The sequence below is a fragment of the Pleurodeles waltl genome, chromosome 1_1, assembly GCF_031143425.1.
Source record: "Pleurodeles waltl isolate 20211129_DDA chromosome 1_1, aPleWal1.hap1.20221129, whole genome shotgun sequence".
Taxonomy (NCBI): domain Eukaryota; kingdom Metazoa; phylum Chordata; class Amphibia; order Caudata; family Salamandridae; genus Pleurodeles; species Pleurodeles waltl.
The window spans coordinates 563,071,075-563,098,967 of NC_090436.1; the positions used below are offsets into that span (position 1 = coordinate 563,071,075).

Below are 27,893 nucleotides of genomic sequence, written 5' to 3' on the forward strand. Positions count from 1 at the left end.
CAAGTGAGGTATCATTTTTATCAGGAGACTTGGGGGGACGCTGGGTGGAAGGAAATTTGAGGCTTCTCTCCGATTCCAGAACTTTCTGTCACCGAAATGTGAGGAAAACTTGTTTTTTTAGCCACTTTTTGAGGTTTGCAAAGGATTCTGGGTAACAGAACCTGGTCAGAGCCCCGCGAGTCACCCCATCTTGGATTCCCCTAGGTCTCTAGTTTTAAAAAATGTACAGGTTTGGTAGGTTTCCCTAGGTGCCGGCTGAGCTAGAGGCCAAAATCTACAGGTAGGCACTTTGCAAAAAACAGCTCTGTTTTCTGTGATGTGTCCACGTTGTGTTTTGGGGCATTTCCTGTCGCGGGCGCTAGGCCTACCCACACAAGTGAGGTATCATTTTTATCGGGAGACTTGGGGGGACGCTGGGTGGAATGAAAATTTGAGGCTCCTCTCAGATTCCAGAACTTTCTGTCACCGAAATGTGAGGAAAACTTGTTTTTTTAGCCACTTTTTGAGGTTTGCAAAGGATTCTGGGTAACAGAACCTGGTCAGAGCCCCGCGAGTCACCCCATCTTGGATTCCCCTAGGTCTCTAGTTTTCAAAAATGTACAGGTTTGGTAGGTTTCCCTATGTGCCGGCTGAGCTAGAGGCCATAATCCACAGGTAGGCACTTTGCAAAAAAACAGCTCTGTATTTTGTGAAAAAATGGGATGTGTCCACGTTGTGTTTTGGGGCATTTCCTGTCGCGGGCGCTAGGCCTACCCACACAAGTGAGGTATCATTTTTTTCGGGAGACTTGGGGGGAACATAGAATAGCAAAACAAGTGTTATTGCCCCTTATCTTTCTCTACATTTTTTCCTTCCAAATATAAGAGAGTGTGTAAAAAAGACGTCTATTTGAGAAATGCCCTGCAATTCACATGCTAGTATGGGCACCTCGGAATTCAAAGATGTGCAAATAACCACTGCTCCTCAAAACCTTATCTTGATCCCATTTTGGAAATGCAAAGGTTTTCTTGATACCTCTTTTTCACTCCTCATATTTCAGCAAATGAATTGCTGTATACCCAGTATAGAATGAAAACCAACTGCAGGGTGCACCTCATTTATTGGCTCTGGGTACCTAGGGTTCTTGATGAACCTATAAGCCCTTTATATCCCCGCAACCAGAAGAGTCCAGCAGACAAAACGGTATATTGCTTTCAGAAATCTGACATCGCAGGAAAAAGTTACAGAGTAAAACATAAAGAAAAATGGCTGTTGTTTTCAGCTCAATTTCAATATTTTTTTATTTCAGCTGTTATTTTCTGTACGAAAACCTTGTAGGATCTACACAAATTACCCCTTGCTGAATTCAGAATTTTGTCTAGTTTTCAGAAATGTTTAGCTTTCCGGGATCCAGCATTGGTTTCACACCCATTCCTGTCACTAACTGGAAGGAGGTTGAAAGCACCAAAAATAGTAAAAATGGGGTATGTCCCAGTAAAATGCCAAATTTGTGTTGGAAAATGTGGTTTTCTGATTCAAGTCTGCCCGTTCCTGAAAGGTGGGAAGATAGTGATTTCAGCACCAGAAACCCTTTGTTGATGGCATTTTCAGGGAAAAAACCACAAGCCTTCTTCGGCGGCCCTTTTTTCCCATTTTTTTGGAAAAAACTAAATTTTCACTGTATTTTGGCTATTTTCTTGGTCTCCTCCAGGGTAAACCACAAACTCTGGGTACCATTAGAATCCCTAGGATGTTGGAAAAAAAGGACGCAAATTTGGCGTGGTTAGCTTATGTGGACAAAAAGTTATGAAGCCCTAAGCGCGAACTACCCCAAATAGCCAAAAAAGGGCTCAGCACTGGGGGGGAAAAGGCCCAGCAGCTAAGGGGTTAAGCTTCGATTGCTGAACTACAGAGGCCTGTGCCCTGATGCTTTGAATGAACCAAGTAGGCCTAAAAAGCTTTTCCAACTGCATGCAGCTACTGTAGACATGCCGGATAAAATGCAGACTTGGCTTTTATCCACCAGCATTAACATTCATTTGAATAGCCAGTGACTAAATACTCCCTTTTAATCGATAGTCTGCAAAATTCCCCCTGCCTCTCATCTCTAAACACCGTACGGGTTCATCACCACCTGGGGGGGGGGGGCGGTAAGAACAAGGACAAGGTCTCAGCACTCTGTGGCCTAGCTCGACAGAAACTGAGCCAGTAGCCTCATGGGGATGCTTGAAGCAATTGGCAGGGTCCAGTGAAGAGTCTCTGAATTCTCCTCTGGACCTAGAACTTAGCCACAAAGGGACTCAAATACCTTTACCAGGGAGAAATTAAGAGCATGGCCACAACAGCTAATATGAGAGTAACCCAGGGGGCTATCTGCCCAGGCAGTGGCGTTGGAGGATTGGCACTTTGTAACGTTGATGCAGACGTTGCTTCAGAAAATTGCATTGGAGTAAAATAATACCACTTGTTTTCCAAGCAGTTGATAGGTGGCGGGGGCACTTAGGGACTTTTACAGTTACCTGCGGATGCCACAGGTAGTGATAAATAGCCTTGGGGAAGAAAGCAGTGATACTCAAGCTTATCTGTCGATTCCCCCCTCAACTGAAGATCCTAGTAGCTGTTCCAACTCGCTACGGAATCGTCCTCAGGCAGCACTTTCGAAAGGTATTTACTGTAACAATAGGCTTCCTCTACAGGAATGGGGGAACAAGATTCGATCCGGCTTACTGCTAATTTCTATTGTTCCTCCCAAAAGACTAGTTACACCAGACCATCCATACTTGCCGCAGTCTGTCCTAGAGACTATTATATCCGAGATCTGCAATCGTAAACTCATCCAGGCCCAGGAAGTAGTCTTGCTAACCATCAGCTGAACAAAATTGAGGAGGTTGTTTTACAAGTACCTGCTCGATCACAAGAAGTAGAGCAGAGGCTATCGAATCTGGTAGATCATTGTTTCATTTGGGACAAAGATATTAATGTAAACCAAAGGAAGTTGGCTGGCTCACAAAACAAGATCGATAAGATGGAAATCTATATGAGGAGACCTAACTTTAGCTTTATTGGAATTCCTGAAGGCATTGAGAATTCAGAGGGCAATCAAAACACTATTCAATTATGGATTTTCTGATCAAATCTGATATCCTGGAGGATGCCCCTGCGGATCTTTCTATTATGTAGGCTCATTGTGTTCCCATTCAGTGCTCATCCAACTCTAAATATCCAAGGCCAGGCAAATTTCATCAACCAGGACATCTCAGGAGGGAGCCATGAACACAGCCATGGCTCTAGTGGCATGAGCATAAAAGGCTATCTGTGGGTCTTAATTGGCCAAGGCATATAAAATCTTGATTGAGACGTGTTCTTGCAGGATCTGTGCCAAGGCTGAAACTTGAAGGTCTGAGAGGAGACATCTGAAAAAATCTAAATCCCACAGTTTCCTAGAGGATTTAGCTTTCGGCAGATGGGATATCCATCACCACTGTGATGGTGTAACCCATCCGCCAAAACATAAATCAGGCCCCAAGTCATTAAATTGAGGGATTTTGCATGTGAAACTCAAAGAGTGCTCTGGATGCGGAAGATCACGTTGACGGATAGAGGAGGACTGAACCTTCTCTCTACAAATGTTCTAACCCTGTCGGAAGTTAAGGCTGACAAAGACTCACGGATTTTGAAAAATCATTTCATTATGTTAGAGAAAATAGGCCCCTTGACCGGATTCGTTGAGAATGTATGGAGATTCCCATTTCAAATGGAGCTATATGCAGCCATACCCATGTGCAAACATTTGCAGACATTTCTGAGAAAGAGCCAAAGATTTACGACAGATGTGACACAATGAGTTTACATCTTGTTTCTCGTGTGTTTAACTTTTCTTAACTTTATTTATTTATTTTCCAGGCAGCTTAAGGAAGCATTGGTGTTTAGAAATCATCCCTGGTGGACTGGACTAGACGATTATTCGGAGCAGGTGTATCATGGAGCAGTTAGGTCACTTTGGAGTATACAAATAGATCTTGAGGTATTGTTATGGATGAAAATGTCTTGCCCTTTGCAATAGGTAAAGCTTTAACGGCACTGGCCTTTGCAGAACGATGAGGATGAAAGTCCAGCAGGAATAACTAGGAAACGAGCTGTTAGGAAGAGGATAATGTGAAAGACAGAAGTGGGATGTGGAAAGGAAAGAGGAAACGTAAATAAGAGTGATGAAGATTGATCACCTACGCGCACCTGCTCATCCTCTATCCCTCTTAATCGATGTATACAACCCTCTTGTTGATTATACACCCCCGCCCTGCACCCCACTTCCCGTCTAGGTTGTTCCGTGACACTGTTTTCACTTTATGTTCACTACATAGGCATTCACCGAGCTGGTTTTCTGCACTCCACATTACACAGCTTAGCTACCGATACATAAGCAAAGAAATAGAAAGGTCTACGTAACTTCATTGTTTTACTTGGCATATTGACGTTAATAGATTTGTCTGCACAGAACAAACTGTTGTAAAACATGCCTTTGACTTCTTTACTGAATGATCAGAGACTCTGTTGAAAGCAAAGTCCTAGTTTCCACGTTCCATAAAGATGCACTTCGTTTGCTTCAGGTAAAGGTATGATTGGGAACGGAAATCCTGGATTTCAATAGCAAAAAGAGACAGTCAGCTTATCAACTTAAGTTCTTTATTGGTCTAATCTTTAAACCACTGTATTCAACTGAAGGTAACTCTGAAGAGCAAAAACATATTTTCATCAGGCTTAGTGCTTCCACCTTCACAAAAGAAATATGTTGGCACAAAAAATCTACCAAAATGCTGGAATTTCTTTTCGGAAATCTTGCAAGGCTAGGGGATCTGTGGACACTCCAGGGTCCGTCCACTTGCAAAAGTGGGTGACCATCCACAATATTGTAAGTCTGTGGCTATTTACCGGAGCCATCTTTGAAAGATACGCTAAGGTTAAAAGTAAGTAAAATGTTACGTGGCGCATGAGGAGGGATCGCAACCAAAACAGATGGGTCGAGAGCTAAGGGTTTAGCATTAGCAAATTCAATTCCCCAAAGAGAAAAAAAAGAAAGAAAAACAATTATGTGGACACTTTTACTTTCACACTACTTTTTAGCATACAGACTTATCCATTACCTCCCGTCCCTCCCTCGCCTTCCTTTTAACCAATGAGGCCTCCCGCCTCCCCTCTAGACCCTCCCTTCCCCTTTCAAAACCCCCCCCCCACCCTTATCCCCTCCTGTTCTTTTGTCTAGCCCACGCTAGACGGTTTTCTTTCCCTTTCTTACCTGCACGGCGGGGCCTGGAGGTCGTCGATGGAGGCACTCCTCGGGACGCGGAGCTCCGCGAGGAGTGCTACGGCTGGGGCGCGTCTTGAACGAGCAGCATGGTTGCTCGAGAGGCGTGTCCTGGAGGCCGGCTGACGGGGTCAGCCGGCCCTCTGTGGCTGGGACGTTGATTTCCGGGTTTCAGCGCCGCGGAGCCGCGGGGAACCGAGGGACTTCAATTCTGAGATGCTCTCAGGTAGGACGGGCGTTCGGCCCGTGGTTTTTATGTATTTGATGAAATAGGTGACCTCTTTAGGGATTGGTGGAGCCCTGATTGGGGGGAGGACCAGGTGCCTATATAGAGGGTAGTTTTTTGGGGTTCAAGTCAGTGATTATTTGTTTACCATGCCTAAAGTTCCAGCAAAGAGACGTAGGATTGTCTCTTCTTCCTCGGAGGAGGAGGGGGGTGAGGCTAGCATTACTACTCCTGAGAACTCACAGGTACCTGGCAGGGGTACTCCCCTCATGTCCAGAGAGGAGGTTCAGGATATGATTGAGGTGGCGGTGACCAGGGCACTACAAGCAGGCGTGGCCAGGACTGGTCAGTCTAAATGTGCGCACTCATCGGTAGCAGCTAGGAAATCCTCATCGGAGAGTGAGGATGAGGCCCCATCGACGTCATCTGGGGGGAAATATGTTTCCAGAGAAGATATGTGGGAAGTGATGGCACATGTTCGGGACAATTTGGGTTTCCCAGTGTTTCAACCTGCAAACTCGGATTCTCATTTATTTCCTCAATATAAGACACCTTCAAAGTTTGCCATGCCTTTTCAGGGACCTGTGAGGGATATGGTGTTTCGTGAGTGGAAGGATGTGGATAAGGCTCAGGTTCCACGATTCCTTCAGAAACTTTACTTACTTGAGGGTGAGGAGGTTTTGCCTCCTTCAGTACGCCTGGACTCTATTTTGGCTACTCTGATTGGCAAAACGGCAGTCAATCCGGAGGATTGTGTGCCTACGGATGCCACTGACCGTAAAGTGGATTCGGGTCTTAAGAGGGCTTTTGCTGCGGAGAATCTGGCGCTGAGGGCAGGGATTTATTCTGCTTATGCGTCACAGTCATTGGTTCAAGACTTTGATAATCTGGCGGTGGCTGTACAGGAAGGGGCGGAATGTTCGGAGCTCCTGGCTGGTATGGAGCAGCAGGCCAGATTGTTGGCTGATGTGTCTTCGGATGTGGTCCGTACTTCGGCTCTGGCATCTGGGTCTTTGATTGGGGCTCGTAGGTCCCTCTGGTTGCGTTCCTGGAAGGCTGATCCAGGGGAAAAGGCGGCCTTGTTGAGACTGCCGTTTGAAGGTCGTACCTTGTTTGGAGAACAATTGCCATCCATGCTTTCCAAGGCTTTTAAGGAACGGAAGCATGCCTTACCTTATAAAGGGGGTTCTTCTTCGGGTAAAGGGTGGAAGAAACATTCCAGATCTTCTCCTACTAGGGATGCTAAATCCTTTTCATTTAGGAAACGGCGTTTTCAGCCGTGTTTTTCACCTAAGAAGTCTGCTCCTGCGACCCGGGGTGGTTTCAAGAAGGGGTCCTGACAATCACTGTGGGCCTGGCAGAGGGCCGGTTGGGGGAACACTGAGTCACTTTCTTTCGGCTTGGAAGGACAGTGTAAACGATCATTGGGTACTAGACATTGTGGCCAATGGTTATGTCATAGATTTTGTGGTGGTTCCTCCAGATTCAGGGGTACGTCCCACACCTCTGCCTTCAGAGGGGTCACGGAGAAGAGCATTATTGGACGGAGTGCGGGACTTACTGGTCAAGGGGGCCATTTCCCACGTTCCGCTAGACGAACGGGGTCAGGGCACTTATTCGGTCTTGTTTCTTGTGCAGAAAGTTTCAGGGGGATTTCGGCCGGTGCTCAATCTAAAGGAGGTGAATACCTGGATCAGGACAGTGCATTTCTGCATGCTGTCCATTCAGACTATTTTTCCATTTGTCAGACACGGGGACTTTCTGGTGTCACTGGATCTGCAGGACGCTTACCTACACGTACCGGTGGCAAGATCCTCTCAAAAGTTCCTGAGGTTTGCTGTGGGTCAGGACCATTATCAGTTTTGCGTTCTGCCTTTCGGTCTAAAATCTTCTCCTCGAATTTTCACAAAGGTGCTGGCTCCTCTAGTGGCTTTGCTTCATTCAGAAGGGGTATTTCTGCATCCTTATCTAGACGACATTTTGATTCATGCCCAATCACGAGACCTTTTGCAGAAGCAGGTGGTCCATGTTCTGGGGGTCCTGCAAAACCACGGGTTTTTAATCAATTGGGAGAAGTCAGACTTAGTGCCGTCCCAGGATCTGGTTTTTCTGGGAGCTCGGTTTCAGACTCTTCTTGGGTTGGTGACTGTGTCAGAAAAACGGTTGGGTGTCCTACAGGCTTTGGTAAAGAAGGTATTGTTGCGGTCTGCTCCCCGAGCTCTTCTATGGTTGCGTCTGCAGGGTCATTTGGCGTCGGTGATATTTCTGGTTCCTTGGGCACGTTTCCATCTCCTGTGCTTGATGACATGGTTCTTGAGAAGGTGGACACCAGGGTCCGGTTCTCTGAAGGACAGGGTTCCAGGGTCCGGATTGATTCACAGAGAGTTGCAATGGTGGTTGGATGCAGACCACCTGAGGATAGGGGTTTCTTTATCGCCTCTGAGACCCGTGGTGGTGACGACGGATGCCAGCCTCTCCGGTTGGGGGGCATGGATGGGGTCGGCTCAGATTCAGGGGTTTTGGTCCCCTCGGGAGGCGAGTCGGTCGTCGAATTGGCGCGAATTGCGGGCAGTATTCCTGGCTCTGGTCCATTTTCAGGATTCCCTGAGGGGTTCGGCGGTTCAGGTTCGCACAGACAACTTAGTGGCCAAGGCTTATGTCAATCGGCAAGGAGGGACCAGGTCAAGGGCTCTGTTCAATCTAGTCAGGGAGATTTTTGTGTGGGCTCAGGAGTGGGTTCCTTCTCTCAGGGCTACGTACATTCGGGGGGTGGTGAATGTTCGGGCGGATCTGCTGAGCAGAGTGATTCCTTCCTCTCAACTTTTCTCTCTCCGGAAGTCTCTGTTTCAGCATCTGGTTCGGCTTTGGGGTCTTCCAGTGCTGGATGTGTTTGCGTCAGTAGGGAATGCGAAAGTGGATCGCTTCTGCTCCCGGTTTCGATGTCCCCAAGCATGGGAGGTGGACGGGATGTCATGTCCTTGGCCGCAGGGCCTTTTGTATGCGTTCCCTCCTTTTCAACTACTCAGGGCGTTTCTGTTACGTGTGAGGGATCTGGGGTCCAGGGTTGTCCTAATTGCGCCACTTTGGCCGAGGGCGAATTGGTTCCCCTTGTTGAGGCTGATGGCGGACGGGAGGATGTGGCCTCTGCCTCTTTGTCCGTCTCCCCTGGAGTTTCCCTGCCTCCCATTGGGGTCATTGAGAAGGTTACACTTGACGGCCTGGAAGTTGAACGAAGGGGATTGACAGGTCTGGGGGTGCCGGTAGCTTTGAGTTCTACATTGCTGGCTTCAAGGAGACGTTCCACTTTGCTTTCTTATGGTAGACAGTGGAAGGTGTTTTCGTCATGGTGCTTAAGTCGTGAGTTAGATCCTACCTGCGCTTCTATCTTTGAGGTGATGCAGTTCCTGCAGGACGGTGCTCATTTAGGGTTGTCAGTGGCATCTCTTCGGGTGCAGTGGGCGGCTATTCAGGCATTCAGAGGACCATGGCGTAATCTTCAGGATGAAGGGCGCTTGATGCCGAGATTTTTTCAAGGGCTTGTTAATTTATTTCCTCGCCCGGTACGTTCTTTTCCTTCATGGGATCTGTCCTTGGTTTTGGATGTGTTGACGGAGCCCCCTTTTGAACCTTTGGGGGACTGTGATTTGCGCCATCTATCTTTGAAGACATTCTTTTTGGTAGCCATTACTTCGGCTCGTCGGTTGGGGGAATTGGGGGCATTGGCTTGTTCCTTTCCTTTTTGTAAGATTTTTCACGATCGGGTGGTTCTGGTTCCGGTACCTTCCTTTATTCCAAAAGTCAATTCTTCGTTCCATTCCCGGCAGGAGGTCATCCTTCCTTCATTTTGTCCGAATCCCTCCTCAAGGGAGGAGGTCCGTTTGCATTCGTTGGATGTGCGCAGGGTTTTGTTGGAGTATCTGCGGGTGGTGGCTCCTTTTCGTAAAGGGGATTCACTGTTTGTTAATTTTGGTCCGGCTCGCAAAGGTGAAAAACCTTCCACGGCTTCCTTGAGTCGGTGGGTTCGATCTTTAATTCTGTTGGCCTATTCCTTGAAAGAGGTGGTTCCTCCTCAAGGGATTCAGGGGAGATCTACCAGAGGCATGGCGGCTACGGTGGCGGAGCTTCAGGGGACTTCCGTGGTGGAAATTTGCAGGGCCGCCACTTGGGCTTCTCCTTCGACGTTTGTGCGTCATTATAGGCTGTCGGACTTGGGTAGTTTGGAGTCGGTGTTAGGTCACCGGGTCTTATCCTCTATGAGATAATGTTTGGGATGTTCTTGGTGCAGGATATTAAATAAAGGTCTTGCAACTCGATGTCCGTCTCCTGTGTGTTTTCTTGCTATGTCTCATTGGTTAAAAGGAAGGCGAGGGAGGGACGGGAGGTAATGCTTCCATTTTCTTACGATAATGGCATTACTCCTAGTCCTACTCCCTCGCCTTCCTTTTCCGTTCCCTCCCACCCTCCCGGTACGGACTGTCCGAGTTGCAGCTTGGGCTTGGTTTTTGTACAGGAGGGGATAAGGGTGGGGGGGGGGGTTTGAAAGGGGAAGGGAGGGTCTAGAGGGGAGGCGGGAGGCCTCATTGGTTAAAAGGAAGGCGAGGGAGTAGGACTAGGAGTAATGCCATTATCGTAAGAAAATGGAAGCATTACAGTGCCTCAAGTAGAGATTGTTACCTGCTTAAGCTGGCATAGTATTTGCCCCGCTCTACACATTTTTAACATACCATTACATATGTACAATACCACTTGGCCCACCTTTATAAACCAATCTAGAAAGGTATGATTATTAATATCTGTGCCATTTTGAGATTTACTTTATCTGCAATGAAGTACATTTACAGTAATAATGTGCTTCTGGTGTCATTTGGTGATAGTTATTCCGAGTACAATAAAAAAGGAGAAACAGAAACCACAATTAAACAAACCTGCGAGCTGGCCATTTTAGCAAGCTATGGTAAATGCGGAACAAAAGGGGAGGAAATGCGATAAGAGTGGATGGAGACATTCTAAACCACACATGCACTTTCTTTTAAATTCCCTTGTGCGCTTTCAGGTCTACGTGTGTGTGCTCCTTGTGAGAATGCAATGTATGCTCTTTGCTGTAGGAGCCTCAATGCAAGCATCGCACATGTCCGTGAGCAGATAAATCCAGGTTCTGCAGTGTAGACAAAATCCTCACAAGACTGAGCCTGTCCTGCATTCTCGGAACATTCACAGGCTTTCATTTGGGTAATTTCTACTATGCTGCTGTCTAAACGATGTTTACAACAGTTGCACTGGCAGATTACCTCTGCAATGAGCTTTCTCAAAGTACTATGCTACTTTCTTTCTTTTCTTGATACCCATCTTGCACAAAAACATGTACAATGTAGTATTTTACTGTTTAACTACCCAACCAGACCTTTCTCAGCGCTTAGAACTAAAATAAATCCTGTGTATTTAGCCCCTCAACCTTTCAAAAACGTTGGACGTCTTTCACTGAAATACAGTGGCTATTTGGTAGTTTCATGTTCACTTCAGATTCAAGGGAACACAAATACAATAACAATTCATTATAGGAAGTATGTATATCCGTCTATAAAGTAACCTGTGACATATCTTTGTTGCACGCAGGCGAACAAGACGGACCAGCGTATTTGCGTAACTCGCCCTATCTGATAATGTTAAAACATTGCGATATCAAAACAGCAGATAAACACTGCATGACCATCGTGTGCCGTACTGCTTATCTATATGACGCATGTAAGTCACCAAACCACGCTGACCTGTTATTTGGTAACTCCGTTTTCTAAAACAGCAACCTCTTACTAGGCATTCTTGGAAAGTCGATTTCAGTGCCATGTAAGAATGAACATATTGCACATTTAGCGCCATGTCACTGTGCCGACTATTGGATAGCCGTTTCATTTAACCCCGTCATACGCAGAAGTTAGATTACCAGTGAAGAATGAAACAGCCAGAGAACACCTGGTCCCTATATCTGCAGCTTTAGAAAAGCCTGGAGTCAGCTTGACTTAATGTGCAGCTTCCGGCATTATTCAATCTCTAGTACGTTCCCACCACACCCCCTTCAATTACGTTCAGCCAAAACAAGATCCTGCAGAGTTGTTTCTTGTATCACCTATTACTGGAAATAATGACATTCTGCTTTTTCACTCACGTAAACGTTGAATTTGTTGGACTAGTGAACTCGTGCGATGCTATGACCCAATGCCACTGGTCAACCAGAGAGCTCCCACTGTGAAAAAACCTCTGGCCCGGATCTCTATAAAATTACTCGACATTCCGTGAAAAGCTCCTTGCGGCTGAAGCCAAAAAGAATCTCGAACAGAGGCAGCTCAAGACCGAAGATTTGTTCTAAATTCAGCTGAAGCTACAAAATGATAATATTTTGTAACTTTGCTTCTGTTTTTTTTTCAATTTGCTAGCTTCGCAAGCTGTGTAGTGGAAATTGTGATAAGTACGTCATAAACGGTGAACACACAGGGCCACATACAAATGTATACAACAATCTGGCTGCCGCTCACAGCTGCAGGCTGGCTGTCAGTATTCTGCCTTTTCGCACCGGTGCTCACCATTCACCTGAAGTCTTCTCTAGTAAGCAGGGCTACCAATAGCCAGGGAAGAGGTAGCACGTGACTACACACACTGACACAGGAAACCCGCCCCAAAATCTGGGACTTCTGCCAGGTGGCAAATGATCAGCATGTAGATCCTTCTGCATTTTGTCGCCGACACTCAGAGTTAAGGGTAGCCCTAGGAAGATGCAAGGGGCACCCAGCAGCCATTTCCCAGAAGCCTGATGTTCCTTCTTTCTTGGACAGGACATCCAGCTAGCGGGAATTCTGCCACAGAAGCTAATATTTGTCTCAGACAAGTCTGGCAACTTTGCCTAGCTATGTAAACTTTGCCTAATTTTTTTCTGGTAAAGTGCTTCTTTGCACAACCCTAATAATCTTTCAGTGCATGGATCGGATAACTCAATGCCTCAAATGGATTTTTAGCCTAGTTAAGTGGTTTCTTTGTATGTAGGACTAATCCCCCATCTAAGAAACCGAAACATCACATTGGATACTCTCGTATTAGATAGCAGCATTACTGAAGACTGGATTTTAATGACTTATGTACCCTGGCCTCGAACAATCAAGAACGCACCCACTTTTTTTTTAAAGAGATCACTGTAATTCCTCTCACATTACATGCATGAAGAATGAAATAAATGAACAAAAGATGAGCGATGACTTACTTCATGCTTCCACTTGTGTTTTATGAAATGCAACCCCTCCTTCAGCCGTAACCTTCGAGCCTTTAGAGTCTGCCAGTATATGGTCACTTAAGTAAAATCCACATTTCCGGTATTCACCCTCTGGGCCAAGACCCTTCATAATTTTTGGTGTTTTCATTGTCTTCAAGTAAAAATAGACTTTCAATTCAGTTAAATTTAACTAGGATGGTTAGGTGTTACAAAGAGGATCTTACCCTTTTTCAGGCACAGCCATGAACACAGAAGCTGAGACCACTGTAGAATTGGGGTCATAATGCTATGGAAACTGATACAGTCTGACAACAAATTGGCAACCGACAGCTTAAGGGACAAGCGACTGGAAAACAAAAGAATGAGGGCGAGAAGAGGATGAATCTCTCCCATCCACAAAGAGACGGGGAAGTAATTGTCAGGATAACAACTTCATTAGAGCCAGGCTCAGGATTTAACACTACAATAAAGTATAAGGAAAAAGTTCACAGTAGGAAAATGAAAAATTTAACACACAATCACAGATGTCTTTGAAAGTGCACAGGTGCCTTTGTCCACATCTTATCTGCCAATATTTGAAAACATAAGACTATCGCTGACTTAGTTGGCATCAGTTAGGTGGAAGCTTGAACGTCTTACAGAGCATCCTGCAAGACAGTACTCACAAGGGTTACATTAGAAGGTCACAAGATTAACTTGTCCTATCAAATGCCACTGTAGAGATTACATTACTCTCAAATAACACACCACTTCAATCAAAGTAACAAAGGTCAGAGAACATGATTTCATTACTCACTCTTCCTCTCCGCCAATGAAGTTTCTATTTGGTAAACCCACAATAGCCGATTGTAGACCAAAACTAAAACTTAAATATTCAAGAGTCCAAGGAATTGGTGAATGTTGTGCCATACCAAAAACATTAAACGTAAGCTATACTATATCTGAACATTGATTAATGGTTTTTATTGTTGCCCCCCCTTAGATAGAGTTTTATAAAATGTGTAAGAAATTGGGTTATTAGATGAGAAGAGTGGAAGTCCCACATAGGCAACAATCCCAATCCTTGTCAGGATGGATCACAAAAGTCACTAAATTAACCTTTGCTTAACCTTCTGGTAGCATGTCAGAAAAGCAGTCAGGCTTAACATAGAGGCAATGTGTAATGTATTTATGATGCATCAAACAGTAATAAAGTGAAAACACATGGCATTAAAAATTCCAAACCAATTAAAAAAAGAGTATATTTCAATAAACCAAATGACAACAGAACAACAAAAATTCAGTCAGTAGAACCAGACATATGCAATAAAGTTTTAGGCAGATGCTGCACCTAATAGCGGAAAGCGCCACATGTGGTCATCTGGTCATACTAGATGAGGCGAAAGTCAGAAACGAAGAGCAGATCTCGTGTTGCCAGTGGTCGCTGTAGCACAAACAGATGGGTTCACCAGAGCTTTGCATTGGAGTTCATTGTGAGCAGTGAGTCTCGGTGTGAACAGGCCTGTTCGCAGTCTGAAGAGCCCAAAACTTCATGATTTGTCCCTTATTCTCAAGAAGTGCTCAACTGATGCCAGCTACAGGTAAAGGACATGGGGAGGCACATCTTCGAGATCAGGAACACACTCCATCAGAGGCCAGCTGACCTCAGGCAGGTCCAGTGGCAGATAAAGGCAGGAGCGGCTGCAGTAGGTCAGCTGGGCAGCAGCAGAGAGACCTCTGGAGCTTGTTGTGTCACTGTAGCTCAGGCAGGTCAACCAACTGACCCTTGGAGTCACTCAGGTTAGCTTGGGATGAAGGGAACAGGTCCAGTCCGCCTACTCAGAGAGCAGCAAGAAAGTCCTCAAGCAGCAGGGTCATCCTCTGGTAGACGTAGGCATTCTTCTGGTGGTAGGGCAGTTCTTCTTCTGTAATGACCACAGGTACTGACGAGTCGATCAGGAGGTCCAATATTTATACATGATGCCTGCCTTTGTGTGTAGGGGGAACACTCCCTTACACCTACATATGGTTCTGGAAAGTTCTTCCCTTCACTTGTCAAGGCTCCAAACTGTCTGGGGGTGGCACGTGGTTAGTACCAGCTTCCTATATGTGTGCTAGGAGCAAATCATTTGCAATGTAATTGAGACAGGGCACAGCTCTCCCGTAAACCGAACCATTTGCTGGATGGCCCAGCCTGACCACACGTCACTGTCTGAGAGGAATACGAGGACAAGAACAGCAGAGCCATTCATAGTCATATGATGCAAGACACTCCCACAAGGCACAAATGGTTTCAACAAGAAAATGGCAAATTTCTATAAGTATCATTTACATAATTGTGACTTCTCCGTTGAAGAGGATTTTAAACAACAATTCATTTGAGTGTAAACAGTGTAGGAAAGTGCCCTTGTTGGCATGGTTTCCCCCCACACACAAACACTTTTTGCCTGATATTGATGCCAACTTTGACTGAGAGTGTGCTGGTGTCCTGCTGCTAACCAGACCCCATCATTAGTGTTCCTTTCCAAAATCTGTACCTTTGTTTATACAATTGGCACACCCCTGGTACACAGTTAAGTCCCTTGAAAAAGGTATCCACGGTTCCAAGGGGCCTGTGGCCAGGGAAGGTCCCCAAGGGCTGCAGCATGTATTATACCACCCTGCAGGATCCCTTACAAAGCACATGCACACTGCCTTTGTAGCTTGTGTGTGCTGGTGGGGAGAAAAAGGCAAAGTAGAAACTGGCACCCCTCTCAGGGAGCCAAGCCCACAAATCATTGCCTTTGGCATAGGTAAGTCACCCATCTAGCAGGCCGTACAGCCATAAGGCAGGGTGCACAATATCACAGGTGAGGGATAGCTGGAGGATGAGCTCCTACAGTGTCTAAGTCCATCCTTAGCCATGTTGAGTATATGGTCTGGGAGTCTGTCATAATGAACTCCACAGCTCCATAATGGCTTCAATGAATACTGGGAAGTTTGGTGTAAAACCTCTCAGCACAATAAACCCACAGTGATGCCACTGTTGTATTTATTGGAAAATGCACCCAGAGGGCATCTTAGAGATGCCCCCGGTATATTAGCCAAACTGCTAGTGCAGGACTGACCAGTCTGTGCCAGCCTGAAACTTTCAGACAAGTTTCTGACCACATGGGGTGAGAGCCTTAGTGCTCTTGGTGGCCAGAAACAAAGCCTGTTCTAGGTGGAGGTGCTTCACACCTCCCTACTGCAGGAAATGTAACACCTGGTGGTGATCCTCAAAGGCTCAGACCTCTTGCTCCATTGCCCCAGGGCACTCCAGCTAGTGGAGACGTCCACCCCCTAGATAAAGCCTCCCTTTTGGCAGCAAGTTTGGTGGGAAAATTAGGGAAAACAAGGAGGAGTGAGCCTTGCAGCTAGGACCATCCCTAAGGTGTCCAGAGCGGAAGTAACCCCCTCCTTGGAAAATCCTCTATCTTGGTTTAGAGGACCGGTCTGGTCCCCATCCCCAAAGGAAGTGGACACCAGAAGGGTTGTAGTCACCCTCAGGGACAGAAGCTATTGGCTACTACCGGCTGACCCCTGTATGCCCCTAAATCCAGAATTTAAGGGCTCCCCTTAATATAGCTCATCAGATTCATGGCCACCTCACAAGAAGAAAGAAGAATGAAGAAAGAAGAAGGAATGCTAAGCTGAACCCCTAGCAGAGAAGGAGGGAGACAAAAACTGCTTGGCCCCAGTCTGTCTCCTGCTAGAAAAGAAGGTGATGCATCCTGCGGCTCCAGTGACCTCTGACGAGTTCCAGAGGACTGCCTGTACCACAGAGGACCAAGAAAACCTGTGGACAGTGGTCCTGCCCAAAAAGAAACTACATCTAAGGACTCCAGAGCCTTCCCGGATCCATTAGTACTGACCACTCTGCACCCAACTCCCACATCCCATGTACAGGTGGCCCAACCAACTAGAGAGGATTCCCAGGTGATTCTGAGCAAGTGCAAACAATGGGTTGACCTCTCCTGTTCTCCGACGACACCTGCAGTGTGAATCCAGAGGACCCCTCTGATTGTGACAGCACCTGACGAAGATACCCAACGGCAAAAGGTACATTGCACCCACAGCCCCCTGGCCTTGGGGAACCCGACATCCAGTGCAGCAATGTTCAGCAGGCAGCCCTCCTACTTGTCCAGCCTGTGGTTTTCTAGAACCGGCCCCCTGGACCCAACCTGCAGCATCTAAGTGACCCCCAGGGTCCCTTATAGGAAAGCATTGTGAGCCCGACAATGCGTTTGCACCCTGCACACTGCCACCCCTACGCCGCTGAGGGTGTGTGTTTGGTGCAAAACTGTGACCTTGTGCTCCTCTAAACACCCCAGGTTTGTCCCCCAAAGACGCGGATACTTACCTGCAGGCAGGCCTGACTCTGAGTGCCTCCAAAATCCACAGGAGCCCATTGTAGAACCGGCATCCACTTTGACCTCTGCACCCAACCGGCCCCATGTTGATGGTAATGGGTATTTGGGGTTAACATGAACCCCAACCGAAGGACATCTTAACCCCCGGAGACTGGAACTGTAAGTCTGGTACTTACCTCTAAAGCTGTACTTTCTTTTCTTCCCCCGGAACTGCTTCAGAAAATTGCACTGTGTCCACTTTGAAAAGAGGTAGTCTCTGTTTTCTTAAGAACTGTTTAACTTGCTAAAGTGAAATAAAGTTACATTGATATCTATGTTGAATACTTACCTGCAATAATATTTACTTTCAAACTGAATCTTGTGGTTCTAAAATTAAATTAACAAAATATATTTTTCACTATAAAAACAATTGGTCTGGAGTTCAGTCTTTGAGTGTGGGTCTCATTTATTGCCTGTGTGTGTACAACAAATGCTTTGCACTCCCCTCTGAGAAGCCCAACTTCTTGATCACACTACCACAAAAGAGAGCATTAGTATTGTCTACTTTAGCCTCTGTTAAGCCTCTTAGGAACACACAGACTCTGTGCACAATACATCTTCTTTTGATATAGTATATACAAAGCCAGCTTCCGACAAACAGCATATCTTTACCTGCTCCCAATCCAAAGGTTTCATTTATTAAGTGTATTAAGGTAACCCAATATTAGTCAACGGGAGAAATAGGCATTGCAGCAGTGAAAAGCAATTTTAGGAGTTTTTCCCCTGCCAGGACGTGTAAAACATATCGGTGACATATGAATTTAAAAAAGAAGGTTTGAGTCTGGCAAACACTGATTTTGCCAGGTTGAAATTGCAGTGTAAAACAGCACTAAGGGCGGCAGTGGTAGGCCTGAGATATGCTTTAAAGGGATACTTTAACTTGTGCCACAATGAGTGCTGCAGACAAACTAATAACATTTAATTTACATGCCCTAAGTATATGCAGTACCAGTTTACCAGGGACTTACACATGCATTAGATATGCCAATTAGGTGAAGCCACAGGCCCTTTAGCACTAGTTAGCATTGGTACAGTGTACAGAGTCCTAAAGCCATCAGAAATAAATTCAGGAAGACTTAAAGCAAAGGTTTTAGGGGAATGCCACACCAGGGATGTCAGGTCTAACAAAAGGCTGCATCATCCCTGCTTGCATTCAAACTTGTGATGTACATGTTGCACAGATTTCAACATAAGGTGCAATAAACTAACACTCTGAGTTACTGCGCTCAAAAGAGAAGACAAGACCCACAACTCTCTTTTTTCCAGTCTAGTAGCAGCCAAATCATGAGTGGTCACTCACTGCCATCTAATTTCCAGCATGAGGGAAGCAATTGTCTTCTCCGCCCTATCTTCCCCATTTCCTTTTTTCCTATTTTCCTCACACTGTCCTTGTCAGCATGTTATTTGGGTTTCTTTTGTAATCCAATGCAGTTATTTTTCACTCATCATACCTCCTGTGTAGCTCTGAAATCCATTCTATTTATTCCTGTTCTGCTTTTCAATCAGATTTCTTTTATTCCTAGCAACATATTTTTTTATTGTGATCACATTGATTATCCCATTTCTCCTGCACAAATTTCTTGTACTATTATCTCTATACACAGGCTGTCTTATGATGCTTGCCTTAAACTCTGACTATTTTGTATAATGTGTACATTTATTCATGGCTTAGCAGCACCTTATCTATCTCTCTTTGTGTTTATGTGCATCTCAATATATGATCATCAGGTTGCTTGCCCTCTGTCTTGTTTGTCATCCCCCTGGGATACTCAATCTGATGTGTTTAATAACTGTTGCACCAAATTCCCTGATTACCCTTTATGTTTCCCTTTTCTTGCACTACCTGTCATTCTCTGTTCCACTTTCTTTTGAAAATGCATTCACACTGGCACCTCCAGGACCCAAAAAATCCAGATCAACTGCAGAGACCTTGATGGTTCCATAATGTCTCCTGTCATCTTCAACCTCTAAATGGAGCCCCTTGGGTTCTCCTCACAAATATCAACATCAACATTGTTTAGTATGCTGACAATACACAACTCTACCTGAAAACCCTTCTGATTCAACACCTTCACCTGTGCCTGCACCCTATCCATATTTGGATGCCCTGTAATCATCTGAATCTCAATCCAACCAACACAGAATTCCTGTTATTTGTCAAGATCAACATGCAAGAGACAGGACAAACCTGACTAAATGACATGATGATGATTTTGATGGTGATACTGTTCTCCTGGAGGTCATCACCATGCCAAATGAGTGGCTTTGGTAGGCATTTGGCCCAGATACCGCAGGGAATTATGGAACGCTCCTCGTGGAACCTGCATATGTAATTAGCGGCTCTCCCTTGCCTCTGGGAGAGTCGCACTTGAGCCTCTTATTGGGGGTGTTCAGTCCCATCTAGACTTTCAGCATCTTTCAGCCACGTTGGAGAGTAGCTCGGGGAGCCCACCCCTGGCTGCTCTCACTGGCTCCCCGTCTGACATGCGCCTTCACTTGCTGCTGCAGGAGCTAGCTCTTCATTTGGAGTCTGCCTGCTCTTGCAGCAGCTGGGCTGGCTGCATGGGGGAGTGTGGTGGCACTCTCCCCTCCTTTGGGATGGGGTCCGGGGCCCCTCTCTCCATCTGCACGGGGGCACGACCGTAACCTGGCTGCATTGTGAGGCTTCAGGATAGGGCCGGGGGCCACTTTCTCCATCTTCATAGGGAGCACAACGGTGCTCCATGGCTGTGGTCTTTGTGGGGCACTGGGATGGGGTCTGGGGCCCCTCCCCTCTACTTCGAGGAAGCACAACGGCACTCCCTCACTACAGAATTTGTGCCGGGGATGCACAATGGTGCAACCCAGGTCCACTCTTCTTTGACGGCAGCCCCTGGGCCCTGGCCTACTCCGGGGGCAACAGTGGAATCAGTAGTGTAGCCCCACGCACTATACTGCCAGTCCTCTCCGGGGGTCAAAGGTCACATACCTTCCCTCAGGTCCCCATGGGCTAGTTGGGACGATCTTTGGCTCATTTTGCTCCTGGTGGCGAGCCCTAACCAGCTGGACCCTTTCCATAGGCCTCCCAGCCTATAACATTTCTAACTTGGTAGGGAGCCAGTCCCACTGACTCCCTGCGCCAGTCTTTCATCTGGGTACTGTACTTTCTTCTGGGCAGCGTGCACTCCTTGAACCAGAGCCCAGTCTTTCCCCCAACTGGTTCTCCGGGTGTGAAAAGGGACCAGCTTACCTGATCCTGGGGTGTGCCCTACTGGGTATAGAGTCATTCAGGGGCAGAGTCATTGCCGAAGTGGGTAGTCAGGAGGTTCTTCTTTCCAGTTGTCCATGACGCCCAGCTTCAGTCCCAGTGTTCTTCAGAGAAGCACAGCCAAAAGAGAGAGCCCTCTCCTATGCAGGACCTTTTAAATGGGGATGAAAGTGTGTGGCAGGGCTGCACCACTGGCCGATCCTGATGTGCCCCCTAATGCAACCTAACTGCACAGTCTTCTGAAACAGCTCAAAATTGCGTCATTCCGGAGTTAACTGCCACATGTGCTCTGAGAGACTAAGACCCTCTTCCCTGATATTCCTGCCAGAGCCACTCCCAGTAATTCCTCAAAGGAGCCCCTTCGCGCTGAGGGGCCTAGGACAGGTCCAGTTCCTAGCATGGAATGACAGCTGGCTGATTGATGCAAGGCTCTGCTCTTGCACCTGGAAAGAGCAGTAATTGGCTCTAATCCTAAACTGAGTCAGAGAAAGATTACATCTATGGATGACCCATACATTGTACAAATATGCTTTTGCATCCTACTGCATTATTCTTTTAATACAGGTTACAGTGTACATTGGTGCGATTCTGGAGTCTGTGGACCCTAGGGAACTGGAGTTGCACTCTAGGCCAGCGTTTCCCATTGACATACTATGGAGTGTCACTACAATCAAGACATTAAGCACACTGACTGTCCCTCACATCCGTACATCCATCTCATAAGGCCTATTCAATGTTACCACACACTCAGCATGGTCCCTTCTGTGCCAGGCTACCTAAGCACAGTTCTTGGGCTGCACACAGCAAGAAGCCTTCCCACACAGCCCTAAAACGGGTGCACACATGTGTGCACACATGCTCATGTGTAACCAGCCCTGGGCCTCTTACCAAGGACAGAAGCCTTTGCTTAACAAAGAGGTACCAGCGGTAAACATGCACAGTCCATTTTACCATGAGTTTACTATGAATGAGTCCCAAACTATGAGGCTCCCTGACAGTAAAAGGTAAAAAAAACAGGTGATCCAAAAGCAAAAACACTAGAATGTTTAACATTTATAAATCCTATAGAAAATGCCCCCAGTGCAGGCACAGTGTAATTTGAGAAAATGATTCCAGCATGTGTACACATCTGCATTACTGACAAGCCTGACTTTACTGACATTTAAAAAAAGGAAAGATCACAAGTAAAAACATCAAAAGCAGCTTAGATGCAAGATATAATTTAAAAGGTAGCAAGATATCACAAAAATTATGAATTGAGTTCTTAAAATAGTGACTACCTGACCTAGGAGAAATAGAGGATATGGTGGTCAGGACTATTACAAGCACTGAATGTCACATTAATTGTACTTTTTAGGTCTCCTGACAGGCTTGAGTTGAGATTACACTATTCCACAAATATGGCAGCAAGGACCTGATCCCTGGATCTCCAGATAAGCATCATGCTTGATCTCATAGATAGGTCTCCCAGCCTTGGGGCTCATACCGCAATGAAAGAGATGTACTCCTTTTTAAGTGGGACATTGTCCGGGCTGTTAGGCTGGTACCTGGTTAGTCAGAGTGATCAACTTCACATGATGCAGTTTTTCCTCTGTTACAAACTATAACACCTGAGGGAACTGTGTGGTCTCGAAAGCAAGCACCCATCGTACATTTTTGTGGTCTACAAGGAGCATCCGTATCTAAAAACCAAAGAACAATAAACAAGGGAAAATGAAAACCTTCAAACACCTATATTTTGAATATAAGTGGAAGGTAGCTGTGCAGAAAAATCTAAGTATCATAGCATGTTCAACCATGATTCATAGAATTTGTGTAGTTTTATAATCATAAATTGTACTTCTTATCATGGAAATTCCATCAGCTTGGTGGATGTTCTACCATCTGGCATTTAGGGTCAGAGCACAAAAGAGAACATTGCAGGTTGTTGGCCATTTACAAGTCAATGACAATTCAATGACCACCTTAGGCTATTCATAAACAATTTGCAACTGTTACCTAATCTGGAAGCAGAAATACATCTATTTCTGTGAAGATCAGGTGAAAGTGTCTTTCTACGGTGGAAAAGGGAAAGGGAATATATCCATATTTTATGGGGAGGTCATGGCTGCAAGTTTTGCACACAGGAAACCTATTTGCTTGTGAGAAGTAACTCATTCACGTTTTCCACCTCAAATAAAAGTACCATGCAATGGGTGTACCTCATCCATTTCTGCCGACTGTCAAAGGTTATAGGTAATAAGTAAAGTACTACAAGAACATAACCAAAAATGAATGCCTTACCTAATAACCGCACAAACAACCACTGCACCCCGAGAGCGAAGGACCGTTGCTTGTCTGGCACACACCTGAAAATGAGGGAGTTATTTTGAATTTTGCCAAAGTCGTCAATCTTTCAAACCATATAAAGATGTACTTGCACACACCAATATTTCAGATTCAGGAGCAGCCAAATGTAAATGATAGTAATACCCTTAGCTTCTGCAGAAGCATAGTTTTGGGTCCACCCTTGTATGCTACAGAAATCATATAACCATACAACTCACATCATATATACTGTGTGCCTTAACATTGTTAATGTAAAGTGGAGCATTAAAATGTATTATTAATAGTGTATTCACTGTAGAAGACCAGAAATTCATATATGCATGTGTTCTAATGTTTAACTTTTACATGAAAGTTTGTAGTTCTCATTCACATTTACACTGGTGCTTTTTGAGTTATAATGCTTAGAGAATTTCTTTATGTACTCATGTTTCCATGTATAAATGTCTGCATTTATTCTTTATCTGTAAAGGTGCACTCATAATCATCTATTCTGAACATGCATTGACTGTTTTATTAAGTTAGCATGAACAAAGGCCTTAAGCATTTGGCTTCTTTTGCTTAGCTTTCAACATGAAGTTTTGCTTCCGCTGCAATGTTCTTTTTCCTTGCAGGTGCGCTCATGTGAATCTACACTTAGTGAAAGGCATATGGGGTATTAGAGATAATGAGGTCCAGGAAAATACTTTGGCAAGGATGAGAGGTGCTAACGATCTAAGAAGAATGGTCTTCCATTCATGCTGTATTAGGAGGAGGGAGACACTCTAGGTCCTCCTGATGTTCAGACCATAGGATGGGAGGATCAAATAGAGTTGCCAGTTTCACTTATGGGATGACGGAAAACTACTGGTGTTGCTGACGCAGAATTCTTGAAGATTCTGTGGACTTCACTGATATTCACACTGTTAATCAAGAGAGCAGATTTTTCCTGGACTTTGAGGGGTACAGACCTCTCTGCCCTTACTCTTTTTGTGTGGCTTTATTATATACAGCCTCTACTGGCTAACTTCTACTTGGGTCTCTACTATGCTGACACCTTCCTATTCTCCCTGAATTAACTAGGGTTTCCTGACTCTAATTTAGTTTAGGATATGTTTGGACTACTTTAGACTTATTCATGCATAAACAAGACGATCAAGACTTGCACACAGATCACATTCTATTTCTTATCTTTTGTGTTGCTTCAACTGAAAGCAGTGTATGCTTTCTGCTATTGCAATTCAACCTTATCCGACACTCTGGTTCACATTTTTGGCATTCAACTTTATTTACTAATCTTAATCCTTAGTGTGTGACTCAGTGAGTTGCACTGTTAATTGAATTGTGGATTGAAAGAACTCTCCTTTAACACTCAGCCATTCTAAAAAGAACTATTGTAGGACAAAAATTAAGAACAAAAGCCCAGTGCTCCATCACTTCAATTTACTAAAAACAGGAAAAGCATAGAATTACAGCTCAAACAGGTGTGCTTTTATTTGTCTCTTAAGCAAGGGCGAACTTTGCAATAGCACACAGCTTTTATGGCAGCCACAAGTTCTCTGCCTTGCTGCCAATAAATGAGAAGGTGCTACTTCTACATTATTCAACCACACTTTTGTAACAACCAACAAATAACTCCCTTTTACGCAAAGGTTTCAAGCATAGCTATGGGTTTAAAAAATATTTTAAAGGTATATGAGTGTGTTAGCAGAAAAGATTTAGCGAGTCAGATGTACAATTTAAAATGAAGAACACAGAACTTTAGAACATAACAATAATTTATTTTCCCAAGTTTTTTTTTTGAAAGCCTGCAACACACACACAAAACCTAAAAGGATGGTTCCCATATATATCACAATTAGAATAGCAAAATGTATGCCTTGGTTCAAATAGACTCAGCATTGACCACTTATTAAGGGAATGAAGCACAGCTTCTTCACTGAAATATATAATGACTATCATTATGCCAATGAATTATTAATCATCTATATTAATGAAACAGTCCGCAGAACATCATTATAAAATAAATGACTCAGTAAGGGAAAATAAAATGAGAAAATGCTTGAGGCAAATATGTTTTGTACAGCTTCTCACACTTCCAACCCACAGCAAGGGAATCATCTTGGACTTTGTCTGCACATCTAACATTAATAAGAACCAACAACACTGATGAATGTTCACTAGGCCAACCATTACCATTTTTTGCAGGTAGTGGTTCTCCACTGTACCATTCCATATAATGAAAAAGCCATCTATGGAATAAATCTGTATGACCACATTACTTATAGCTTCCTCATACTGCCCTATGAAGAGATTTGCATAAGTGGGAGCAAAGGAGGTATCTTTGACAGTTCCTTGGCTCTGCAGATAATAACGGAAACTGAAGGTTAACACGTTTTGTGATAGACAATATTGCAGCACAACAGTGGGCATCTGTGTTCGTTCCTAGAGACCAGATAGTTTAGCTCTCCAAAAATGCCCAATCACATATATGCCCTCTTTATCGTTTATAAATGTATACAGAGAAGTCATGTCTAGTATTGCTAATTTTAGTTTCTTGCCAGAGAACATGATTGATTTTGCTGAGAAAGCCTGCTGCATTTTTACAAAAGGAAGTTAGATATTTCACGAATGGAAAAAAGAGCATTTCTTTCAAGCGATTAGTTCATTGATCTAACAATTGGTCATTCCATGGACTTGTACTTTTGAATACTTTTGGTAGGAAGTATATAGTTGGAGTGATTGGTTCATCAGTTATCAGGTACCTTGCTTCCTCAAAATCCCATGTCTTCATTACTAGTTGGAATTCCCGTTTAAATTCGGAATCCTGCTTCATTAATTGGTAAAGGTAACTTCTTTAAGTTGCACACATGTGTTTCGATCCATTACAATGATGTTACCATTATCTGATTTGCTGAAGTTGATTTTGGTGTTATCGCTCAAACTTTTAAGTACTGCTTGTTTGTCTTGGTGATGGTATTCTGATATCCCTTTCTTTTTTTATCACATTTCCCAGTCACTTGCTCCATTTCCACTGCCTTTTGGTATAGATAATTGAACATTGCACAAAGGGAACTCAGGGCAAAATTTCAAACTCTATTTCAAACCACTGATGGTGATTGTAGTTCCACATTTCACTGACATTCGATCAATACCTTGCATTAAAATATCGGGATCAATAATACTCATAGAGCTCTTTCCCAAATATGAAGAGACAGATACAGGGTAAACACCTAATAACACCTGCAGACCCATCTGAATCAACCTTCACAAGATAACCATCGGGCAGATTGCATCCGCCCTGGTGTTAATTGTCTAGCCTCTTCTCACTAGAACAGCAACCGAATTCCAGGTCATAGTAAAACAATAAACCCAGATTACAAACCCAAGAACACATTAGCTTGTCACATGAAATGTCAGGCCTGTTATAGAAAGCCCCTCACAGCCTTAGACGATTGTTTTCAACATTGTGCTCTGTTCTGTTACTCCCAGCTAGTTTTTACTACAGAAACAGCAAAATATACTCACACTTACAACAAACAAAGAAAGAAGGAATATACTTATACACTGTCATAGTGTGGTCTGCATATCCAAGCCAAAGTTATCTCTATAGTGCACAAAATCAAGGCACTGAAGGGTTAGTGGAATGGGTTGCAACTAAAAAGTCCTGCAGAACCGAATGGGTGAAATTCCCTTCCTGTTGAACCTGGCTATCCAAGCAGTAGTGCTTTGTGAAAATGTACACTGAGGCCAATATCACAGTCTTAAAAAGCAAGAGACAAGAGGTGTCTGGCAAAACAGGAAACAATTTGTTTAATTAAACATTATGGCAGGGAGAGCAGTTACAGCCCTGGGGTCTGAGGACTGTCTCTCATAGAACATCGGAATGACCTATGTTATATACATCTCTCTGGGAGCAATAAACATTCCTTCCCTGGTAAAATATGTGAACTATTGACAAGGAATCACAGACACTATTTCCAGATAGGGAATGCAAGTGGGCCTCGACATGGCATGGACACTACATGGGCCAGTGAGTATGTGGCCACGTGTCTGGCCTGAGGTATGTGTGGTCGCTGCATGTGCTGTGTGTGCTCTGTGAACTGCGCCCTGGTTGACTATGTGTACCTAACTACATGCAACATCTAACTTTATGGTGTTTTGGGAATGTATAATCCCTCTGGCCATTTATGCTTTTTTGTGGCCAATATCCGGGGACCATTGTAGTGTTGCTGCCTATCTGTCAGATCTGGTCTAAGCTTGTGCGTTTGGCTGTTCGCTAAGTGTTACCTCACCTGTGACCTGTCAGTCATTAACCTTCAGGCCTGGGATGCAGCGCCTACCTGGCCATGTATCTACATGCTGGGGTTCACAGAGAGTTCATGACCGGGATCCAACAAAGGAGATGTGAGTTTGTGTATGAAAATGTATTGTTCATATGTAAAGGTGTCTTTTTGTCATGTGCATCAATGGATTCGATATTAACAAGGAGAATGAACTGGCATCTCTTCTGAACCAGGAGCCATTGGAGATTTTTGATGTAGGGGGACATCTGGGTGCGATGAACGCGATCCAGGATGAGCCTTGTTGCAGCATTCAGGATGGTTTAAAGTCTATGATTAGGTGGGCCTTGATTCCCATGTAGAGGGCATTTCTGTAATCCAGTCAGATGGTGACGAGGGATTGGGTGGTGGTGCATCTTGTGTTTTATTTAAACATTTTATTTAAGATGCAAGATGAACAAGTAGAAGGGTGACACTGCATTGACTTGGGATTTGATGTTGAGTTGTTGTCCAGAATGATACCGAGAATCCTTGCAGGCTCAACTGGAGTTGGAGTGGACCCCAGTGCTGTGGGCCAACAGGAGGCATCCCAGGGGGAGTTGCTGTTGCAAAGATCAATATTTCTGTCTTGTCTATGTTGAACGTGAGGCAGCTATTTTTCATTCCATTGGCCACACTGGTCATGCATTGGTGGAAGAGGGAGAGGATGAGTTGTGTGTAATCCGCATAGGATACAATGTTGATTTTGTGGGCTCTGACTATGTTGTTAAGAGAGGACATGCAGATGTTGAAGAGTGTGGGGCTGTGTGATGAACCTTGAGGGACTCCGTAGATGATTGGTTTGGGTTTGGAGGAAAAGGATGGAAGGACAACTTTTTGTGTTCTGTT

General features: G+C 44.8%; 1 protein-coding gene across 1 annotated transcript in view; it reads right to left on the reverse strand.

Moving 5' to 3' along the window:
- Positions 1-27,893, reverse strand: part of SLCO4C1 (solute carrier organic anion transporter family member 4C1) — a 490,988-nt gene that overhangs the window by 64,776 nt on the left and 398,319 nt on the right. The window contains exon 11 of the mRNA XM_069226038.1: positions 22,702-22,766. Coding sequence (XP_069082139.1) covers positions 22,702-22,766 — 65 coding nt within the window. The remainder of the gene's footprint in view (positions 1-22,701; positions 22,767-27,893) is intronic.